The 23,026-nt window shown below is 43.1% G+C and overlaps 1 protein-coding gene and 1 long non-coding RNA gene across 3 annotated transcripts; one reads left to right on the top strand and one right to left on the bottom strand.

Moving 5' to 3' along the window:
- The first annotated feature begins 696 nt into the window (after window positions 1-696).
- Window positions 697-10,800, top strand: ERRFI1 (ERBB receptor feedback inhibitor 1). Of its 2 annotated transcripts, none has more exons than XM_048326385.1 (4): window positions 697-790; window positions 7,272-7,468; window positions 7,595-7,671; window positions 8,256-10,800. In XM_048326385.1, the coding sequence occupies exons 2-4, from the start codon at window positions 7,347-7,349 to the stop codon at window positions 9,449-9,451; spliced, it is 1,395 nt and encodes a 464-aa protein (XP_048182342.1). In that variant the 5' UTR covers window positions 697-790; window positions 7,272-7,346; the 3' UTR covers window positions 9,452-10,800. The 2 variants fall into 2 exon arrangements, with proteins under 2 accessions (XP_048182342.1, XP_048182343.1); XM_048326386.1 differs by lacking the exon at window positions 697-790 and adding an exon at window positions 1,120-1,366.
- LOC125337084 lies at window positions 7,588-8,335 on the bottom strand. Its single transcript, XR_007207941.1, has 2 exons — window positions 8,248-8,335; window positions 7,588-7,807 (listed from the first exon to the last, which is right to left on the bottom strand). It is a non-coding gene; the product is annotated as an uncharacterized LOC125337084 (long non-coding RNA).
- Window positions 10,801-23,026: the final 12,226 nt, after the last annotated feature.

Raw genomic sequence — 23,026 nt, 5'->3', positions numbered from 1 at the left:
CCTGCTGCCGGCGGGGAACGGCTCCGAGCCCAGGGAAGGCGGAGGGAGGCTCCCCGCGGAGATGGGCAGCGAGGTGCCCTGACAGCGGTGGGAACAGGACCGGGATAGGCCGGGGAAGGACAGAACGAATGACTGCCGCCCGAGGAAACGGAAACCCAGGGACAGAAGAAGCGGGAGGCAGCAGGCAGTTCCCCTGAGGGATTAGCGCGCCGGCCAGGGACCGCCAAACAGAGGGCCAGGGCAGGACGCCGAGCGCGGGCGAACCGAGCAGCGTTGCCTCAGCATCCCTAGGCAGGCGCTGCCGTCCCGCCGCTGTGAGCGGCCGAGCGCGAGCTCCTCGGCTCCCGCGGTTCTTCACCCCCGCCTGCAGCCCGCTTGGCGAACGCCGCTCTCACTGAGCCCGGAGGCGGCCGGTCCCGCAGGCCCGGGCAGAGGGGGGCTGCCAAGGCGGGGGCGGCGCCGCCCGGAGGGCGCCCCGGGGGCCGTTCCCGCTGGCGGGCGCGGAGCAGCTGCGGCACCGCCAGCGCCCAGGCCCCCGCCGGGAAGCGCTGCGGCCCCCGCGCCCGGCAAAACCGGAAACCGCCACAACACGCTCACGAGCGCGCGCGGCCGCCGCCCCTTTAAGGCCTCCCGTGACGGGCCCGCCGTGCGGAGGCGGGGCGGGGCCACGCGCGGTTCCGTCCCCCTCCATAAGAGCGGCGGCCGGCGCGCGCCGCGGCAGTGACCGGGCGCTGGGGTGGCGCATGCGTGTGGCGCCGACGGCCGCGCGGAGCTGCGCGACACTGTCGGGGTGAGTGACGGCCCTGGCGGCACCTCCCGCGCCCCTCGCGGCCATGGCGGCCCCCGGGCCCGGCCGGCTTACCAGGGCTGCCTGTCTGCGGCTCGGGGCCATCCCATTCCGGCTGTGCTGGGTCTTGCCGCTGGGGAGAGGAGCGGGGACCGGTGGATCGGGCGGCACACCCGCGTTGGTCGGGCCGCGGCGCCGGGGTTGGCTGAGCCCGTGGCTCGGAGCTGCGGCGCAGCTCACACCGGCGGGCGGAAGGGGTGGCGGCGGCCCCGGGCCCGGTGGCGCGCGCCGGGAGGAGCCGGGAGCGCGTTTTGTGCTGCTGTGCTGAGGGGAGGGGGGGGCAGCAGGGCCGGACCCGCCGCGGCGCCGCTCGCCCCAGAGCTGGCGGGGGATCTCGGTGCGACACCCGCTCCGCTCGCCGCGGCGGGAGCCCATCTAAATGGGACGGGACTCGCCCGGGGTCAGCGGAGCCCGCAGCCACATTCTTGGAAACCAACGTGGCGTGCCACGCGTTTTCTTCCTGACCCGAAACAGTATCAGTGTGCTCTCACTCGCATCCGAGCTGCTCCTCTCGCTCCTGTGAGTAAACAAGAGACCGCACTGTGGGCTCGCTCAGGCTCTGCGCTTCGCACGCTAATTTAGGATGGCTTAATTTAGAATAAACATTTCTTTGTGACTTAATACCTCATTACGCACTTATCCTCGATTTTCTAAAATAGCCAGTCTGTGGTGGTTAAATCTGGAGACACCGCTGTACCCTTCAGTATTGGCAGTGGAGAATGTGACAGCAGAGCGAGCAGCCCGGGGGACTTGGCGACTTCAGTGGTCTCCTGTCACTGGAGCATAGACCAAGGGCCCTGTGTAGTATTCTGAAGCAATAAGCAAAAAATTTCTTATGCTCGATCCAAAGATAACAGTACCTCATTACATATTAACTGGATGAGAAAGGCTCTGGGGGCAAGGTCTCTTTGGTCATTTTGGGAATACCTGAGTCTGTGTTATACGGGAATGGCAGGTGAATGATGCCTCTGCGTCATAAATGCATTTGTGAATTGTATTTGTAATCCAGTTAAACTGCTCAATTCACCCGTATTATTCACTCAATTTACTTTATGCACAAACCTAGTTTTCTTTCCTTAGCAATTTACCTATATGGCACAAATTTCTGATTTTTTTTTTTTTTTTAAATAGAAACTTATCTGTTGAGGTGGGGGCATATATTCTTGATGAAGCCCTACGTCTGCCCTGCTCTCCAGTATGGGAATTACTCCGGAGAAAAACAGTTCCAGTTCTCGGTAGTGGAAAAGAGAATTAAAACTTATCACAGTGTGTCTTACACTATGGTTATGATTCTGAGTCAGCTATAAAGGAATTTTTATTTCCTGAATGTAAGCTGTCTATATTCACATTAAAATTTTCAGGAGGGTGAAGTACCATACCTTAAGCATGCATCTGAAATCTGACAAGCAGAGGCAAGGCAATTGTCTTGCTATTTAATTATTAGTTTTCTACTGGCAGTTTACCAGTTACTCCCATTTGCTGTGTAGGACTGTGAAATGGTAGCCCAAATTTTAACTGAACTTAAACTCCTTGATGAACTGGGGTTCTTTGAATATATTCCAAATAGCTGACTGTTACAATCTAAATACAGAGTTTGTCTGCTGTTCAGTTGATTTGTCTGTTGTATACCCATAGGATTAGTTTTATTTGCAAGCACCCATGATTTGACTGTTTACTAAGTGATCATAGTCTTAAATTCTTTGCCACAGAATGGTCCAGTTCTGGCTGGCAGAATGTGTAGAAAAATATCTCAAAGTTAAGAATGTAATTAATTTATACAGTAACTGTAAAGAATATAATTCCTATGAATGGAAATATCTTCTGAGGCCTGTATCTGAGCATGCTTTAGTCTGTGACTCAGAGGGATACTGAACTGCACTGTGGAGGTTTGGTGCATAGTAAAGAAGATCTAATTATTTATTAAATGAATAGATTTAAACTAACCTTCTTATGAGGCTGTTTCTGCTAAGTGTTGGTTACTCAGTATTCATCTAGCTACAAAGACAGAAGTACTTGAGGGATAAGATCTAGAGAAACAGAAGTTTTAACATTTTTTAAAGTATTTGGAGCTCCAGAAAGTATATTAACAGCACTTATGTTTTTAAAGTCCAATTGGAAGTCTGAAATACTTAAGTATTAAAAGGGGTGGCTCTATCTCAGGTACTAATGTTAAATAGAAAGTCAGAGGAGAAGAAGGAAATTACATCACATTGTCAAATAAGGAACAGCTAGCTGGAGTGGATGACTTGTAGTGCAAAAATGTGCCCCTCCTCCTGTGAATTGCTCCTGAGATTTGTTAAAGATAATGTGGTGGCAAGGTGAGCAAAAATAGGTTGTGGATTTAAGGTAGACACATTTCTTCCCCTCCCAAAAGGGGTAAGTAGGTCTTATTTTTTTTCTTCCCCTCTTTCCCATTTCTTACAACAAGTATGTAAGCTCCTTGTCAAGAGTGTTGCCTTTATAAAACCTGTCTGAAGTCTGTACTGGCATTCAGAAATCTGTACAGCAAATTGCTGTATTCCATACCCATTAAGTGAAACATTCTAGAGCATGCTTTGGTCTGCTGTGCATACCAGAAAGGTTTTCTTTGTTATGAACTTGACTTGCCTCAAATATTTGGTTGCATTGGAGCTGGGAGAACAGGGAACAGAGTAACAAGATTCTGTGTGTGATTAGTGATAGGTGTTGAGCTAAAATATATGCACATGCTTCTTAGTTTCTAAACAGAGGATTACTATTGTTATAACACAAGTATTTATTATGTATCTGTAGGAAAATGGTATGTTTGGGATATTTGCTGTAATTCATCTTACCACAAAAATCTTTCCACATTTCTCACTATGCAGATACCCTAACTGTTTATAGATACATTTGACTAATTTCAGCTTACACATAGCCATCCAGTTGAAGTCTGAAGGTATATTTGTCTTTGTAAAAAAAAAAATCTTAAAATCAATATAATCTCCAATACTTGGTGTTATTCATCTTTGTTAATACAAGCAGACCTGGATGATTACACTCCTTTGCACTGTTACCTTTACAGGCAATGGTGTCAGTAGCTTCTTAAAGCACCAACAAACCTTCAGATTGCCTTGTCTTGTAAATGCCCTGTAGAAATTACCAGCCATAGTTTTTGTTTGTACTCCGTTTCTTTTGAATAACACAAACTGTAACATCTTCAAAAGTGCTTCGACCTTCCTAAATGCCATAAACTGTGCATAACTAGGTCAGACAAGCAGAGTAACTGAAAGCTCATTCAGTGCAAATGAACAGCACACAAATGTGAGATCAAGAATGTTTCATTACTGTGTAGTGTCCATTTTCTTTAGCAAATACAGTTTGATGTTATTTATGGTTAAGTCTAGATCCTTAAACTTTTAAGGACGCAGAATTGGGACAGCAGTTAACAGTGAAAACTGTTGTTTATATCTTCATGACTGACTTTTGTAATTTTTTTAAACCAATTACTAGAATAGAGTACGTACTACTCAGCTTTAGTAAGAGCATGCTGTCTAAAATACAAAGTCTGTACTCAGTTACATGTTCTTATGTCTCCCTCTTAAGATACTGTCTTCAGACAAGCTTATGCATGTTTTAAAATACAAGCACCAACTCTAGACTCCACTGAAAAAGTAACTAGGTGGTTTAGTGAAAGAGCACTACCTCTCCTGATATCCTAGCTTAAAGGCACAGAGGACGGTTTCATAACTCTCTGAAATGTCAAGGCAAATCACCTGTGAATTTGCAAAGAGGTCATTGATGAATGAAGGAAGTTTTATGGCTATATAATTTGTGCTTTATTTTTAAAAAGTAAAGACTTATTGAAACAAGTGAAAATCACCTTTTCCTAGAGTATGTAAATATTTAAGTCTGTTTCAGATGTTGAGCTTAGCATTCCAGAGAGATTTCAGAGAGGTGATTGTGCAACTATCAGTCTTGAGAGCTGAGATTTAGACAGCATTCAGAAAGCTGACACAGTAATTACTAGTAGTGGTTTAGGCGTGGGATTTGGTGGAGGTTGGGCTTCTTAACAAGCCCTGCAAGGGTTGTATGTTATCACAGCTAGCACGTTACATGTGCTCTCAAACTACAGAAGTTGTTCCCCCTCCTCTCATTTTATATATCATAATCAATGTCTCATGGTCTTGCCAGATCTTGTACACAGACTGAGGTGGAGTATGATCATTTGCTGACTAATCAGTGTTCTGTACCAGTGCTTTTTTAACTTGTGACTTGCGTTTGACTTCAGAAATACTGAAATGGACAGCAGGCATTAGCCTTAAGCTCTCTTAAGTTCTGTAATGAATTTTCTTAATTTCTTTTGTAGATTTGCTGCTAATAGGATAGGATCTGTGAGGCACAAAAAATCACTGCTCAATACAGTGTGGGCTGATAAGATGGATGTTTTATTTGGAAATTATGTTGATAAGTAATTTTAGAATTGGTGCTGTATGTGTACTGTGCTGCTTAAGTCATTTTGACAAGTGGGTCTCTCTAGTGTTCTGCTCCCCTGTATACAGTGCTTCTGCTTGCACTTACAGGACTATGTTATTGCTTCCCGGGACTCCGTGTTTTTATTTCATTTTGCTATGAAATATCTGCAGTTCCTGTTACTGGGAGGTGTCCAACTTAACTGTGTTATGCAAAAATTTCCAGGGTTAAGCTAGCTTTTTAAGGAGGTTGTCTGAAGAGGAAGAACATGGTCTTTACTAAAATCAGGAGGGCTGAATGAAGTAGGGCTGTGCTGCAGTACATAGAACACTGGTTTGGCCCCTGTTCACTTCTATTAAAGTCTCCTGTCTAGAGTTATTCTGAAATGCCTGCCTAAAATATATTTGGTATCTGGCAGTGACTAAAACAATCCCACTTCTGTTGACACAGACAGTCATTATTAAGAAAACCATCACACTCTTAAAGAGAATGGGATTACATCTCACATATCATAAATGTACACATGGTCAGAAGCTACTGTTTTCTTAAGATGATCAATACTGGACCCAATTCAAAATTGAAAGAGCACAGCAGAGTTGTTTTTTCTCAAACAGTTGTTTATAAACTGCAAATAGTGATGCTGGATTGCAAACTAATCCTCAGGCACCTGGTTTACAGTCCTGCTTAGGAGTCTGCCCATCCCTCATGCTGCAGACAAGTATAATGGATCTTTCCTCCTAAAGGAAAAGGAAGGTTACACATCTGCATAGAATGCCTGGTTTGGGCAGATTTACCATAACCATAAGCTACTACCTGTGTCTGTACCGCATTTTTTGCAGTACCACACTCTGAAGGGGTTTTCTTGCCATGTTTGCTGAGCACTGATGTAGCCAGCCCTCAGTTGTTGGTTGACTTTTCTTTAGACGGAATTCTTTTGGTGGAAGGATATGGAGAAATTCACATTAATATTATATGGTCATGGTATTGATTCTCAAGAGAGATACAAATTAAACTGTTTTGGGTGAGGTTTGGTTTGGTAGGTTTTTTGTGTCTTTTTTTAAACAGACCGTATTGCACTTGCTGAATTTAGGATATTTGTGTAGATGAAGCAGAGACCCAGAGAACATCTTTTTTATTGTCTTTTTTATAGCCTGCCTTCAGAATGCTGACTAATTTTACATTGCCCCTTCCCCTCCCTGATGAATTTTCTAAACAAAGTCCTGTGAGTCAATTTGTTCTGTAGACTGTGGTTACTTACTCAATATATAGCAATTGCCAACACATTTTTTCTATTGTAAATGGGCCAGATAAAGCATTCTTCTCACATTCAAAATAGATTTGAATGCAGCAGGGCAGTTTCAGCTGAGATTATTTCAAATCACTAGATTTCCAATTTTTTTGAAATAGCTACAAGACTTGAGGTTGTTTTGAAGTATCTTAACACTTACGTTTGTTAAGAATAGTTACTGTTTTATGTAAAATAAGTTTTAGAATTCTAATTCAAGTAGTCAATAATGCTGTTTATTGGAGCAAAGGCTATGGAAGATAATACTTAACAGCAGACTACATGTTGGCTACACTGGAAACTAAAATCTTTAGTAGAAAGATACGACTGAAGATAGCTACTAGAAGGCTAGATTGTTCTAAAAAACTTTAAAAACTTTTTGTACATAAATAACTAGTAGTCTGTGTTCAAGAACTGAAGTTGTGGATACACAATTGCCATATATCAATACCTTTACTTAACATATTTTTCCTTTTTTCCTATGCTTTTTTTCTATGCAGTTTAGCTTTTTGAGAGAACTTGCCTGTTCTGTACTTTAATTTTGCAATCAGACTCAAAACAAGCAGTATGGTCAAGTTTTCCAGTTGGGAAGTATTAGGACAGAAGGCCTTCCTACAGAGCTATATTAATTCCTTGAATAATGAAATTTCCGATGAGAGATGGAACATCAAGTTTGCATTTCTGATATTTATGTCCTCTCTCTTGAAGGGAATGAAAACTGCAGGAAACCTGCCAAGTCCTGAATATCAAGGGTTGTGAGACATCCTCAGAGAACACTGCACGATGTCAACTGCAGGGGTTGCTGCTCAGGAGATGAGAGTCCCATTAAAAACCGGATTTCTTCACACCAGTCAAGGCATGGGCAGTCTGAAAACCTGCTGGGGTACCCACAGTGGATTTGAAAAGTGAGTGAGGCTAAAATTTATCTACTGCATCTTCAAGTATATGAAATGAATGTTAGGAATACTTGTGCCAGTACAGACCTATGGTTTATTTACAGTGAAGGCTTTTTTTTTTCTTTTTATTTTTAGTGCTTTCTTTAATGTGGACCCTATAGCAGTGACATATAATTTAAACCCATCAACCGAGCAACATTTGCCATCCATTGGTAAGTACAAAGTCTGACACATACGTGTTGGGAAGTGTAAGGGATTTGTCTTGGGAAAACCCTGCGGGCCTCGCTGACACCGACGCGCTCCCGGCTGGGCCGCGCTGCCCCCTGTTGGCAGCTCAGGAAAGTGCTCCTGTTCAGGTCCAACCAACAAAACCACTTTAAAATAACACGATCGAGTTAAACAAAAACACACACACACTCCCATTCGCCTTGTACATAGGAGGCCTCTGAGTTGCCATTACACTTTGGACAGAAAAAATACTTGGTATAAAAACCAGTTGTTCTGTTGTAGTCCTATGCTGGGATCTTTGTAGCTCTCTTGCTTATGCGTGGAGTCTCTTGAACTACCTCATTTAACTGGAACACTGGTCTAAAGCAATAAGATATTCTGCTGCTATCTTAACTAAGTGCATAAATACATGACCAGATAAGATCTGTAATACCTGCATTTCACTACCTGGAGACATTAAACAGACATTATTTACTGTTGCATTAGAAGGAACTAAATATACAGTGGCAAAGTCATGTGCTGTAGTGTTACTTAGAAAATTGTCTCTAAGAATTCCTCACCTTTTTAGGGCACTCTTCCAACCAGGCTTCCATGAATGACCACATTGCTGGAAGTTGCATCCAAGTCCCATCTCAGAAATCCAGTCCACCTCCTGTAAGTCCCAAAAATGAACAGTCAATTTCAAGATACGACGACCATCTTGTTCCTGGCTTTAGTAAACTGTCATTAACCATGGGCTGTGTTTCTGAAGAAACACCTCCTCACATGCCAATAAAAAATGGACCAATTCAATTTCTGCCTGCATCTTCTAATGATCGCAGCTCCAGGCCATTACCCCCTCTGCCTATATCTGAACACTTTACTCCAGATGAGGTTGACAAAGAGGTAGAATTCCTGACTAGCTCAGATACTGACTTTTTGTTAGAAGATTATGAACTTCCCCCTTTTAAATCCAGTGCTCCAAGCCGTCGGAGCTTTAGGGGCTGTGGACAAATCAACTATGCATATTTCGATACTCCAACAGGACCAAAACCAGAAGATGCCAACCCTACACAAAGCCTAAATGTGTACATATCCAGTATTTATCCTCCTCCACAGCAGCTGCATCGACGCCTGCGAAGGTCCCATTCCGGGCCAGCTGGATCTCTCAATAAACCCATAGTAAGACTAACTGGACACTTAAACAGGTCATCTCCAACTTCTGATGAAGATAAACCAGAGATTCCACCAAGGGTTCCCATACCCCCAAGGGCTCTCAAACCAGACTACAGAAGGTGGTCAGCAGAAGTCGCTTCCAGTGCGTACAGTGATGAAGACAGGCCTCCCAAAGTACCCCCCCGAGAACCTTTGTCACGCAGCAATTCCCGTACCCCCAGTCCCAAAAGCCTTCCATCATACCTCAATGGGGTTATGCCCCCCACCCAGAGCTTTGCACCTGATCCTAAGTATGTCAGCAGCAAAGCTCTACAAAGACAAAATAGTGAAGGATCTTCAAATAGGGTCCCTTGCATTCTTCCAATTATTGAAAATGGTAAGAAGGCCAGTTCAACGCACTACTATCTGCTACCAGAGAGACCTCCATATTTGGACAAGTATGAGAAATTCTTCAGAGAAGCAGAGGAGAGGAGCTCTAACACTGAGGTTCAGTCCTGGTCTGGTGACTGCACAGCCACCTCAGCCCCAGTAAAACTGGACTCAAAACCCAGAATGGACATAGGTGGTCCCCTGAAACGAAAACACCTGTCCTACGTGGTTTCCCCTTAGTGTCTGGGAGCACAGTCTCAGCTCAGTTGTTTGGGATGGAGCTGAACTTTATCATGTTACAAAGTTCTTATGGTTCACAGATAATGAAGTAGGAGCAGTTTGTCCTCTGAGAACTGGAAAGTGGATGGTAAAGTCCTCTTATGCTGCATATATTGGATATGTTCCTTAAGACTTTTTTTTTTGTCTTGGTATGTAAGCTGAAAACCTACAAAGATCCTGAAGAGACATGGAGGGATAGTCACAGTTGGCCAGTTGTATGCTACCTAGATGAACGTATTTGGTAGTCACATTATTAAAAAAAAAATTTTAAAAAATCAGTCTTTGCTTAAGAGTCACTTATAAAGTAGACAACAGACCAAGTAATGCAGTACAGCTTTTGTATCAGATATTTTCCAAAATTTTTTACACAGTAATTCTACTGAGAACAGACTGTCTTCTTTTACTAGGATATGTCAGCCTGATAAGAAGGTAACTGCAAGATCTGATACCCACTTCAAGACTTGGCAGGCATATTGGAAGTGCATTTTGAAAGATTAATCTATCTTACAAATTAATTTGATGCTAATAGACTTTTAAAGTGAGTTAGGTTTTGTGAATTCACTTGCTAGACACACTTGGCTCAATTTTGCAGTTTTTCCTAGAAGAGACTTGGACCAGCTATTGCTAAGCCTCTGCTGCTGCTCTTTTCCTGCTGGATCCTAGAAATGTGTGAATGTGTCCTGAGCAGCCACAGGGTTGCTATTAGGTAGGCAGTAACAACTATGTGCTCACCTAGAGTCTGAAATTATGACTGTATTAAATACAGAAACACAGCACAAGCTGGTCTTGTGTTGTGGTTCCTGTTCAGTATTTTAGGGGAGGAGGAGGAGGGTAAAAAACATGAGGAAAAAACATGATTCCATTTATGAACAGTGTCAGTCCCATCTCTTGCTGCTTCAGATGCTGCTTCTTGCTGTTTAATTTTTCCTCACTGTGCCTCAGCCATTCACTGAAGTTCACTGAGGTGCCACCTTAGCAGTTTCTTGTGCTCAGTTTGGTTACATTTATTCTCTTACAGATAAGCACAAGAGAAAGGGTGCTCATTAACAGGGGTACAGAAGATTGTGTTCCTCCTCACAGAAGTAAACAAGGTGTTTACAGTTTAAACTGCTGAATGAGATGTTTGAGCTATTTTAAAGCTTACTTTTTATTTGTTTTAGTACAAACTAAATGAAGGTGAAATACATGCTATAGAAATGCACTGATATTTCTGCATTGTGTACAGTATTGAATAAAAAATAATTCACTTTGTATTTTGAATATTGTCATGTCTTGAGTTTAATAAAGTTATAAAATACTTATTTATGATACATTTTGGTTTTTGCTTTATTGAATAGTGTATGCAATTGTGCATTTTAGTTCTGCATTTACTGGAAAGTTCGAAGTCAGTAGTGTTAAATGTGCAACAGATGTTCAGCTTGCATTTAATTAGAATTAAGATTTTTGTAGAAGTGTTCAATAGGTCACATTGCACACCATTAGTTTTAATTCCACCTTACTACCTGGAAGCATGGTATCTATAGTTTTGTGCTGACAATAAAACATCCTGTAAGATTAAGTTATCTGGCCTAACATTATTAATGATTTTGGTTTTTTCTAGAGTCACCTATAGCATGTTAGCCACCATTGTACAGAAAGGAAAGGGCAGTAGTGTTCCTGTCTTCAATTTCTCACCTGGTAAAAAATAGCATGGTTAAGAGGGGATAGAAATTGTGAATACTTACCACAAAGCAAGTGCATTTCACCATAGTATGCAAGCCATGGATAAGGTTACTGAAGATAGAAAGCATCACACAACTTTGCAGGTAAATACTTGCCTTGATCTGGCAGTGTGGATGTTTCTGTCAGTGGGCTTTTTTCAGAATAAAACAGGGTACCATCCTTGGCATTTTACGGGATGTGAAAAATGTCAGATGCAGTTTTTCAGTAATGCCCAATCCCTTGGCTCTTATACCTTGAAGGATTGCTGAGCTTCATTTAGGAAGGTGCTTAAACACCTACTGCTGTGCCACAGCACTAAGAGCCCATGCAGATTGGCTTCAAAATGTAAACAAGTTACCTAATCCTGTGCAAGGCTGTCAGCTATCATATTCAGCCCACAGAAAGCTCTGCTTTCCCTCCACCCCCTGGATTTTTATCACATGGAAAAGGTAAAATTTATACTTAAAACTGCTCATATTTAAAGGCAAGGTTGCAACTCTAGGACCCCAAAATAACGTACCCTCTCAGTTACACCATCACTGCTGCAGCAACCAGGTCAACGCTGCCAAGCTGCAGCTCTTGCCTTGTAGACTGTTAGAGCTGGCACAGACTCAGTAGTTGTCATTCGAGTAGAACTCCATCTAAACCAAAGCAACTGCCCTACAAATCTCTCCTGGCTTTTGCCTCTGGGCCCCACTCCATTCCTGATACTCAAACCTCCCCATTCTAGCCCAAACATATCTGGTATAAAATAGGGTATTTGTTACAGTACCTCCAGACCTGTGTGTTTTCACTTCTGTTAGCAGTAGACATAGTTCCCTATAAACCAGCTAATATAGCAGCAGAAGGATTTTTAATTGAGCTGCTTCTGTGTACAAGCTTATTTTCATATTTAAGTGCTGAAAAGCTTAAAACCGTTATAAAACTTGTGCTTTTGAATGGTCTTACATGACCTTTTGTGAAATTCCTAAAACAGTTAAGACTTAACCTAACCTCCATTTGTTTCTCTCCTAGGAAAATAAATTGCATGCTCCTTTCCTGAGATATTGGTATTGGCTACTCAGTCCTGAGTATTAAAAAAAAAGTTGCTGTAATGATGTTAGCTCCCCTCTTGTGAGCTGTGTGTCAGCTGAGTTACAGCACAATGTTAAGAAGTTAACATTTCAGAAGTTAAGCAAGGAACTCCTTGGCTGTGAGCAAGACATTCAAACAGGTTACAGAGCTCACATGCCTCTTGAGTACAAGGAAAGTAACCTACAGGCAAGTCTTACGGTGTTTAAGTAACTTGGCTGTTTTATCTTTTAAATTCTGTAGTAACAAGGTCTCCCTGAGGACTTGGTCCACAATTCAGTTGTTCTTTCTGTGAAGGGGTCACTGACAAAAGCAGGTGGAAGCCTTGCATATATTCTCACACATCAGATTCCTGTTCTTTGCATGATCCAAAAACTGTATTTTGTTTTCCAAGTGAGTAATTAAGGCTGTAGGAGCTGTGGGGGAAGCTTTGCAAGTTCTGGCCAGAAGACATTTCTCTGCTCATCCCCTGGCACATGATAAGACTTGTCAGGACACAACATGCTTTTGCAACCGCCTGATCACGTTTGAATATTTAGAGTTTGGACTCACCTGGGCAAGGCCTGACAGCTTGCCTCTGAGAAGTAAGCCCCTTGCCAGCTAGATTTGACTGGAATAATCACACTTCAAAGCGGTTATCAACGTGATAAACTGAAGTTCAGAGAGTCAAGGAATTTGTGTTAAAGCACGGAAGAAAGATGTTCATGTGTGGAAAGGCAATGCTGCTCACAGCCTCCTGATTCAAGGAGCAGGTTAGCCACACTGCTCTCCCTGCCCTCAGCATTCTCCTTCTTGCCTCAGGAGCACTGTTGTGACCACCCAGCCATATCACTGAGGACTCTCTGGTGTCAGGAGGCAGCAGCTGTGCTGGGGCAAAGGGGTTGTACCACAACAAACTCCAGAGGGCTGGATCCAGCACAGCCCTAAGGTGAACTCAGGATCATTGAGATGTGTCTGGCAGCAAAGCTGGTGAGAATGGGAGGGGGGTGCCTGGGTGACTTCTCACCCAGGCTCAAAACCGTTGATAGCACAAGCAAAAGCACAGAGTAACGAGTGACAGCAAAAAGCATCTGTCATATTCACCCTGGGTAAGGGTTGGTGTTGCCTGGTGCTGCTTGGCTGCTGTGTGTTGGCAGAACACCCTTTACTCAGCGAGTCTCAGACTGGCAAATCAACCCAGAGGAGCTGAGTCTGGCTGGTACTAATGGAAAGAATGTTTGCCTCACTATACGTTTTCCTGAAAAGAAGAGGCTGTGTTGGTACCAGGTGACTTGAAAAACCCATTAACTTAACTTCACCATATTAACTTGCTGTTAAACAGATAAAGTCTGTAAGTAACACAGAGCTGTAGCTGATCATCAGCTTCTTTTGCATCACAAGAGATAAACCAGAAAATAAACCTGATTCGGAAGTATGCTGATTGACGACATAATTAAAATCTGCAGTCATTTAAATGTACCGATTGTTGTTGCTGTCATCAAGTTTTCCATTCACTCCCAGACTGCAACAGGCACAATTACTACCGTCCTGAAACTGCAGAAGAGCACTCAACAACATTACATTTGCTCCTGCTGCAGCCTTGGTTTTGTTTTTAAGCAGTCTGAGTGAAATGTTACGTTTGACATGATAAAGGAAAGCATCCTTCTAGTCCAGGACAAAGACACCAATTTTGCAAGGGCAGTTATTATAGTAGAGTAGTTGCTGATGGTGTTCAAACCAAGTCTTGTCAAGAATGCAGGGTTAAGATGATGGCCAGATCAGTCATGGTGGAATTCCCAACCTTCAAACTCATGATTACAGACTGTGGCCCTTATAAACACTTTTAATATTATTATAATCTGTATGTTAAATACATACTCTCTGGATTATGTCAAGAAGGAAATTGGAGATGAAGGTAAACCCTCATTTTATCTGCTTGTAGGCACTCTGCAGTTAGGTAACCTATTGATTTTCTTTGGGTGTACTCAGCGTTCCTAGGGTAAACTTTTGTTTTTAAAGTAGGCTAATCTTTTCATTTCCTGTCAGCTTGCTTTTCAGAACAGTTTATATTCATTTAAAACTGAAAACATACAGCAAATGTTCTGTTTCACACAGCTTCCTGGCACTGAAAATCTAGCACACAACATTTAATTATACTTATTAATATTCGTTAAATAGCAGTGCAGAAATTTCTGGCTGCTGAGCTTGTGATTAGCATTTGTAAACTGAAAGAGGTGTTACCCCCACCCATCCTGCATCGTAATTCGGGCCTTGCATAATCCCCACCCAAATGCCTATTTTCATCCACAGAGCTCATTATTTTTTCTGAATCATAAATAGAAGCCACACCCGTGATTGCTCATAGACTGTTGCTATATTATTTATATATTGGTGTGCACCTTGATCCCAGTTGTGGTTAAGTTTGGAAAAGGTGTTAGGTATTCCAAATTTTAAGTGGCATGCCACTGAAACATGGGAACCATGACTGCTATTCATTTCCTTACGAAGTGATTCAGAGGAAGACATGCTCCTTTCTGAAGATTAAAACTGTCGTCCCCAAATTATTAGCATGTGAAAGCCACAAAGGAAGAGAAGTGCAAATACAGTGCCATGAAACACCAGAAGGAAAACCATGCCAGATTATCCCACCACAGCCACTCTGAATCTGCTTAAGGATGCTAATTACTAATCACATTGAGCTATCATGGTAACATACTAAGAGGCCTTCCATGCACAAAGTCTCTGAATCAAGCATGGGGTTATCAGGCCTGACACAGAATAGCTCCCCTGCTCACCACCTACCCAGGTGACAGAGAGACAAGTTCCTGTTACCTATAATATTTATTTTACCTTTGTTAATTTGTTTGTTATTTTCACAACCACTTCAAGGGCAGGGTCAGCACTACTGAGTGCCCTATGGAAGGCAACTGGAACACACAACCAACCCTATAAACTTTGCAGTGGTGAGGTATAAGGCTCTCCAGGAACTTACCAGCTTCAAGGAAGTTCACACAAAGGACCACATCAACTCTTGCCATGTTGAGTCCAACTGCTCCATGGCAAGGTGCAAGGGAGACACCAGTGAATAGCAAGTGGGTCTCTGACAGGTTACTCATTGCCTCCCAATCCCTGTATTGTCATTTACTGGCTATTAAGCAAGGTCCAGAAGAAAGAACCATATTAGGCTGCACTTGGTGACTTCATTTGTCCCACACGTCATGTTGCTAAGTTATTCAAGAAAAGTTTTCCTGCATCCCAGTTGCACACCCCAGCACTTAGATCTTAAGCAATTGGAATTGGGACTGGGCTGTTGTGATGCAGAATCTACACAGCACCAGCACAGCAATAGGCACGTGGCAATGCAGAGGCCTCCAGCAACGCAGGGCAGAGGTGAGATTACACACCCTGACACATTCTGTGCTCATTCGATTCAATTGCTAGTGGGAGGCAGGGCTGTCTTTTCAGAGTAATTTCTCATCATGGTGAAAAAAACCCAATGAACTGAAGTCATTGCTTCGATAAAAGCCACGGGGACAGACAGCCCTGTCTGAGACACTTTTAAAAATGGATGCCAGCGAGGTGAGTGCCAGTGAGCTCCTGCCTTATACAGGGGCTGAGGGAGAACTGTCATGGGGCTCTGAAGAAGAAGGAAGGATGAACTGGTTAGTTCCTGAATTCAAGTTAAATGATTTTGTGCTAGTGTTTTGTTAAAGGCTGACAGTCTAAACACGTTGTTAAGAGTGAGGAGACCATGTGAGGACATTTTCTTCTATAGGTTTTACCAGTCATATCATGGCCAGTGCTGGATGCAGTACACAATATTGTTCCATGGGAATAGCCAAGAACCCCATCACTCCACAATGAACCTTTTCTCTGGAGGAGCAGACCTCTCCACTAAGACAGAGGCAGCAGGCACAGCCAGCAGTCCAACCTGAGCTGGAGGTGATGCAACACAGCGCACAGGAGAGCTTGAGATTGCTCAGCCTCTCAGGCTGCTGACACCTCACAGGCCATTGCAGGGTGCTCTGGACAGGCTGCCTCTCGCAGGCCACGCTTCTCCCGTCATCTGAGCTTAATTGGACCAACTTGATCAAAAGCAGTCACCATGATAAGACAGGATGTTATTGCATGCCCTGGAGCAGCACGATGAGTAAGGCGGCTGTTTTACAAGCACTTCAGTTCACAATTTAACACCTGAGCTTTAGTTGGGCTAGTCAGTCACGTGCAAGGGAGCAACCAATGCAACACAACTGCAGAACCCTGGCTTTCTCCAGCAGCACAACTGGAGGCAGGCAGGTTCACTGCCTGCAGCCCTGCAGGATTTGATGAGACTGAGTATTTCCCCAAGAAATAGTCACACACAAGTGGCCAAGACCCAAAGGTAGAGAGGCCAAAGCCCCCAGCTGCTCTTTGTGATCTTGGAAATGCCTGTGGAGAGCAAGAGCAGGGGAGGGGAGGGCAGGGCAGGGCAGGGGAGGCTTCATCTGTTCTCCTCGTTATGGGTGATTGGGACAGAACCATCACTGGGCACCAGCCAGGGAATGTCATCCTCAGTGTCCTTTAGTTCTTTTTGAAATTATTATTAAAGTTGTTAATGCTCTGTAGTTTTCCAAAGAGGAAGGAGGAAAGAAAAGAATTTGCTGCAAGGGATTTATTTGAAAGTTGACAGCAAGGCCTTTGTCTGTCTCTGTGAGCCCATCCAGGAGATCAGAGCTGCATTATTCCTGATTTCCTAGTACAAGCATTGATTTACCTTCTACATGACTGAAAGGAAGGCAAAGTACTCCTTTGCAAACACCGTGGAAGAACAGCTGAGTAACATATCAGATATGGTCATGAGTAAAGTCAGCACAGATAAATGCATCATCTGTTACCGGTTCTCTCAGAGACTGCAATTCCCCACCCAAGAGCAGATTTCCTGTGAAAAATGCAAATGACAGTGCTGTGCCCATCAGTGATCAGACTCATCACCACCCAAGGTAGCAGCTTGCTTCCTGCCTATCTGCCAGTCACTATCTTGCCTAGCTGGTGACTTCAGTGTGAGAGTGCTTTTTCCAAGTTATATACAAAATAATACAGGAGAAAGTATGAGTCTCAGACTAGAGCTGCACATATGTGGAAGTAGTAGTATGTTTCTTAGGAGAACACATTAAAACTTGAAAATATTTCAATGCACAAAAGTAGGCAGCTCCCAGAGTTGATACAACTTAGAGCAGAATGTGTGCAACCTAAAAAATTGGTTCTGAAATGACATAGAGACCAGTCTGACAGCATAACTCATTGAAACAACAACACAGAGAAACTAAACGCCTTGTTTAGGAGAAGACCTGTAACTGTAAGAACCTCAACAGAAGGATGCCTCTTCAGAGTACAGAAATTCTGAAAATCCTAAATTCTAGCAGCAAAAGCCCTGAACAGAGTCTTTAAGAATCAAAGTGATTCCAACTACAGTGCAGGAATTACCCTTGTTGCCAGGTTTAGAGCCAGCAGATGATGCTGTATTTCCCAGCACCAAATCCCATACTCTCCAGGAGCAAACACTGGGACTGGCTGTCAGGAGGCAACAGCAGCAGCTTCTTCCCAACGGCAAAGAGATCCAAAAGCACTGGTGATGGTCAGCTAGAGCAGGACCTTACACCACTGAGAGGCACAGCCCTGCAGGACCTGAACAAGGACAGATGAGCAGGTCTTGTGGATTCACAGAATCATGGAATCATTAAAGCTGGAAAAGACCTTTAAGATCATCAAGTCCAACTGTCAACCCACCACCACATTCACCATTGAACCATGTCCTCAAGTGCCATATCCACACATTTTTTGAACACTTCCAGGGGTGGCGATTCCACCACAGTCCATGGGAAGTCTTTTCCACTGCTTTACAACCTTTTCTGTGAAAAAGAAATTCCTAATACCTAATCTAGACCTTCTGTGGCACAACTTGAGGCCATTTCATTCCATTCCTTCTATTTCCAAAGATGGGCCATACACAAATTCCATGGGCAACCTGTTCCAGTGTCTGACCATAGAATCATCGAGGAAGGAAAGTTTCAGCTGGTAACAGTTAATTGATCAGTTAACAGTGATCAATCGTCCAGCAGCTCTAAAGCAAAGGGGCAAGTCCAAAATCAGACTAGGAAGCCTCCTCAGCAAGTCAGGCTCATCAAAGATCAAAGTTACACCCAAGCCCCATCTTATCAAGAGCTCCTGGGCCATGGGCAGAGGGTGCTGAGGAGGCCCAGGTGTGACCAGCCATGATGGGCTCTCAGTGGCCAAAGCTGCTGCTCAACCCTGGAAAAAACTGTTTCCATGCTGTTTGAAGGAATGCTGGTCACCGCTCAAGAAAATTTTCATTAGGAACTGGCAGCAAATTTAGGCCAATACTTTGAGTGTCCTGAAGCTGAAAGCAGTTTGTCTGGAGCATGTGATGCATTTAACTTTGAAAGCTCCTATCAAAACCCTGAAAATTGATGCTGGGAAGTCCTGGTCAGAATACAGGACAGCTACCAGTGGGGAATGTCACTGATGCTTAGAAAGGAATCACCTTGCTTTTCACTAAGTCTTGAACAGCAAATAAAAGCACAGAATTAAAGAAAATTCTATTTGCTACAAGACTGGATGGACAAAGTCACAGAATTACACTTTCAATTTATACTCTGCTGAAAAACAAAGATCTTTAAGTACCTGGGGCCATAATCAGAGTTAAACTACACAGTTCAACACAAAGAAGACAAAATTTTAATTGAAGAAACAGCTGCAGAAACTGCCATTTGAATTCAGAAGATTCCTTTGATTCAGAACAGCAGCTCTACAAGACTGCAAGGAACAGTGAGAATCCCAAAGGAAATTCTACTATAACCATCCATGAGGAGAGGATGGGTGCAGTACTTTAAAGCTGTTTCTGAACCAAGTACATGCTTGAACTGCAGGCATGTCTGTGCCTCAGAGGTGCTGCCACTGTAAGCTGTAAAAATAATTACACCATCAATATTTAGAAATCAGAAGGATTTGCACAGAAACGTCCCTAGTCCTGCTGGGAAACTTCCATCAGCTGAGGAAGACTTCAGTGTTACCAATGTTACACAAGTCTCACTAGATCCAACTCTGCTCTTTAGAATATGAGTGCTTGCATGAGATCCTCAGACAACTTTACTTCTTCCTCCCTCTACCATTAGTGGAATGGCCTTGAATTAAATTGTAAAAGTACAGAAGTATCTCCATGACTCGGAGGGCCATAAACCCTATGTAGGGAGGAATTATTTAAGGTTGTACAAAGGGTACAATTAGAAGCTATTGAATGAAGTAAAGCAAACGAACAAGCCCAAGTATAAAAGCTTCCTCTCAATCTGTGATGCCTTCTAGCACACAAAACAGTCTTGTAGAGAGCAGAAAGGCTCCTAGAGCTGCTACAAAGACTGAGTGTGACACAGAGCACTGCAACCCTTAACTGCTGCATCACCCAGAGCAGCCCTCAATGCACCTCGGCAACATGGAAGAACCAAGTTACCTAAAACTCAGGATACTGGTTTTCCCAAGTCTGGACTTCATTCTGGAGCCTATCATGTGTCAGCGCTGCTTCTCAAAGAGTGGCCATAAAAATAAAAGCCAGAAATGCTGCCTAGTCCCTTAAATAATAACCTACTGTGAGTGTACTCAGGATACAGAGACCCGGGCTCAATTCCCTCCCATCTGGGCTGTGTGGCTGGGCCTGCTCTTCACACAGAGCTCTGCCAAGCATCCACAGATGCCCCTGGAAGACAAGGTCTGCCCTAGGATGCCTTCCACACAGGACACATGCTGAGAGTGAAGGAGCTGGGCCAGTGTCTGAGGCAGCACCACTGCAGGGATTCACAAAACCTGCTCCTCACCCCTGCCCTTCCCTGGATGCTTCTCAAGAGATGGCAGGAAGAGGCTGAAGGCCAGATAAATTGTGTCAGCAAGGACAGTCTGTCCCTTTTTGCTGTTCATCCCAGAAAGCTTTTGACTTCCTGCCAAGTGACAATGCTGCAAGAACTGCAGAATATCCATGGAAGTTCAGAGCTAGGGAATGTTGTCAGAGCCAGGCTGTCAGCCGACAAATCAGGGCAGCAGAGAGGCACATCTGCTCTCATTTTACATAGTTTGCTTTCTTTTCATACCACATGCAAGACCACATTCTAAACATGCTAAAAGATTATTTACAATTTTGGGCAACAATTCATTAGTCTGCCCAGTGTTTTCTTGCTTATTTTTCAAACTTCAAATGTTGCATACCATGCCCTACTAAAATGTAGTCTCCATGGAACAGCAATGCATCCTTTCTTCTGGAGGCAGAGTATGAGAATATGAATGACAGTATGGATGCAGTGCTTTTACTTAGCAATTACTTCTGTAGTTGGCACCTTCCTACTTCTCTGTCACACAGTTATCTTTCCAACCAAGCCATGGGTCATCCAGGCTGCTGGAAGACAGGTATTTTTTATCATTTTGGGATCACTGCTTATGTTTGCATCATGATACATTTTTTTGTTGAAAGAACAAACAAAATAATCTGATTAAGTAACCATTCTTTGCTCTGACAGTCGCTGTAGGTTTCATACCAAATGGTAAGCATAACATAAATGACCAGCAAGCTGTTAGCCATAAATGGCTAACAAGGTTTGTAATTACTGGATGAAGCATATTCCCTTGTGTGCTTTTACAGCTTTAAGTACTAGTGTGCAGGCTGGTTTGTATCCATTATGGTTCCGCTTCCACCCATTTTCAAAGTAAAACTTTGGTCTCTCTAGAAAAGCATCCTTTCTCTGTTGCTCATACTGCTCAGAGGATTTGCTCCTGTTCACAGTACAGTGCTGTGTACTTCACTTTCCTCTTTTGGAAAGGAACTTGCAAAGAACTGCAGCAAAACCAGACTGTTCACTTCTCCACATGTTTCTTCTGCCTCTTCTTCATTTAGAAGCTTGTCAGTCTGAATGAAAATATTTGTCAGCACTGCAAGTATTCACTGATGGCTCTAGCATCTATGCCATCTTGTGTACATTCCTGCTCCTAAGCCATGTAATACTCTTCAATTCCCTAAGAGAACTCATTATCAATGATGCATTCAAGCCCACAGAATAACCAGAATTAAGAGAAAAAAACCCCACATTATTCTTGACAGATGATCTGAGGTATACAGCAGATGCCAACTGACTGCCTTCTCTTCAGGAAAACAACCAACCCCCAAACCCTCCAGCTGCCAGGAACAAAATGCTAAATGTTAGAGAAGAGTAGATGCATTCCCTTCAGTTTAAGCTGAGTTCAGTGGCAGCAGATACCAAATTACCACAGGTTCTAAAATTAAAGCTTGCCAATAATAAAAAGGCACAAAGTTTCTAGTGTACATGAAACAATGAGCAGAAAAGTACCTCAGCTCATCTTGCAGCAGCAGATAAAAGAGGATTTTAGGAAAAGAGATACTGAAAAGTGAGGAAAAAAGCATTTCTCTAACTGGAAGGCAACTTTTTTTTCCCTCAAATCAGCAAATTCCTTCTTAACACTTACCCTAGGAGGAAAATCAGCCTAATCTTAGTTCATACACTTACCCTAACTGAAAGACCGAGTTAATGACACCTTAGCAGAAAGAGAACCCAAGTAAATTCATGTTTTGCTGGACATCTGCAACATAAAAGGTTGAGAACAGGGTCAGCTGTATGAAGGTAACTGTGATGCAAGCAGCACTACAGTATTTCATTTACCAAGTCCTTTGCTCAACATGGTGGAAGAATCTGCAAGTCAAGCAGATACATCCATGGGCTCTAGGCTCATTTTTCGGAGTGTTTTTCCTATTACCATTTTAATGGGAGTGGGAAAGCCCAAATATACACACTGAAAACCTCATTTCTGTAAACTGAACTCCCTCAGACTTGGAATAAAAAAAAATTTATAATCAAATTTATGGCCACTTTGCTAATGCTCTGTATTAAAATATTTCTGCAAGACTAAAACAATATAAACATGGAAATATTTTCCTTTTAATGTTACAAAGCAGTGCTGCCACCCAGGAATGCAGAGCTTTTCCTGTATTCTGAATCATGCCCATTTACAAACCAAGTAATTATTCCAGATTCTAGGACAAAGAATCTTTCCATCATTTGGTTTGCATTTGCATGGCAATACCAGTTAGACGTGCAGATTTACCACACAAACATGTCAAATCTTACATAGATTACAACTTTTGCATATCTTGAGCATATTTCAAAGCTAGAGAAACATATGAAATATTTCCTAAACAAATTAAGAGACAGAGAATAGAGTTGAAGCAGTTCTTCCAGTAGACATTAACAACACAGAGACATTTCTTAATTCTGAATTTGCAAAAGTATCCATGTATTTCATTACGAAAATGCAGTAATTGAGAATGAACTTGTTTCCCATTAAAATAAGCAATCATAAAAGCTCCTATGCAATAATTTTCTGAAGTTCAGACTATGCAGTTCAGATGTACGCAGAACCAGATCTCCAGATGCCGTGGTAACTTCAGAGTCCAGTGAGGTGCCATCCTTAAGCATGACTGCTGACAGAGCTAAGTAACACCAGAACTATTTGGTGAAAGAAAGGTAGCAAAGATGGAAAATGATGCCAAATTCTTAATTCTCATGGGAATACAGCTCCACTACTTCCTCCAGAGACCTGTCCTGCAACTCCTCTAAACTGACATAGGCTCACTTAAGCCAGGCTTGTAGCAACTTCCAATTTATAGTAAGGAGAAACAAGCACTCCTACTGGTGGCATGCTACCAAATCCAAACTTCCTGCTCTATGCTGATTA

This window comes from Corvus hawaiiensis, chromosome 22 (assembly GCF_020740725.1).
Source record: "Corvus hawaiiensis isolate bCorHaw1 chromosome 22, bCorHaw1.pri.cur, whole genome shotgun sequence".
NCBI classification, from domain to species: domain Eukaryota; kingdom Metazoa; phylum Chordata; class Aves; order Passeriformes; family Corvidae; genus Corvus; species Corvus hawaiiensis.
Note: the sequence above shows the minus strand (reverse complement) of the source record. Positions and strands in the feature narration are given on the sequence as shown.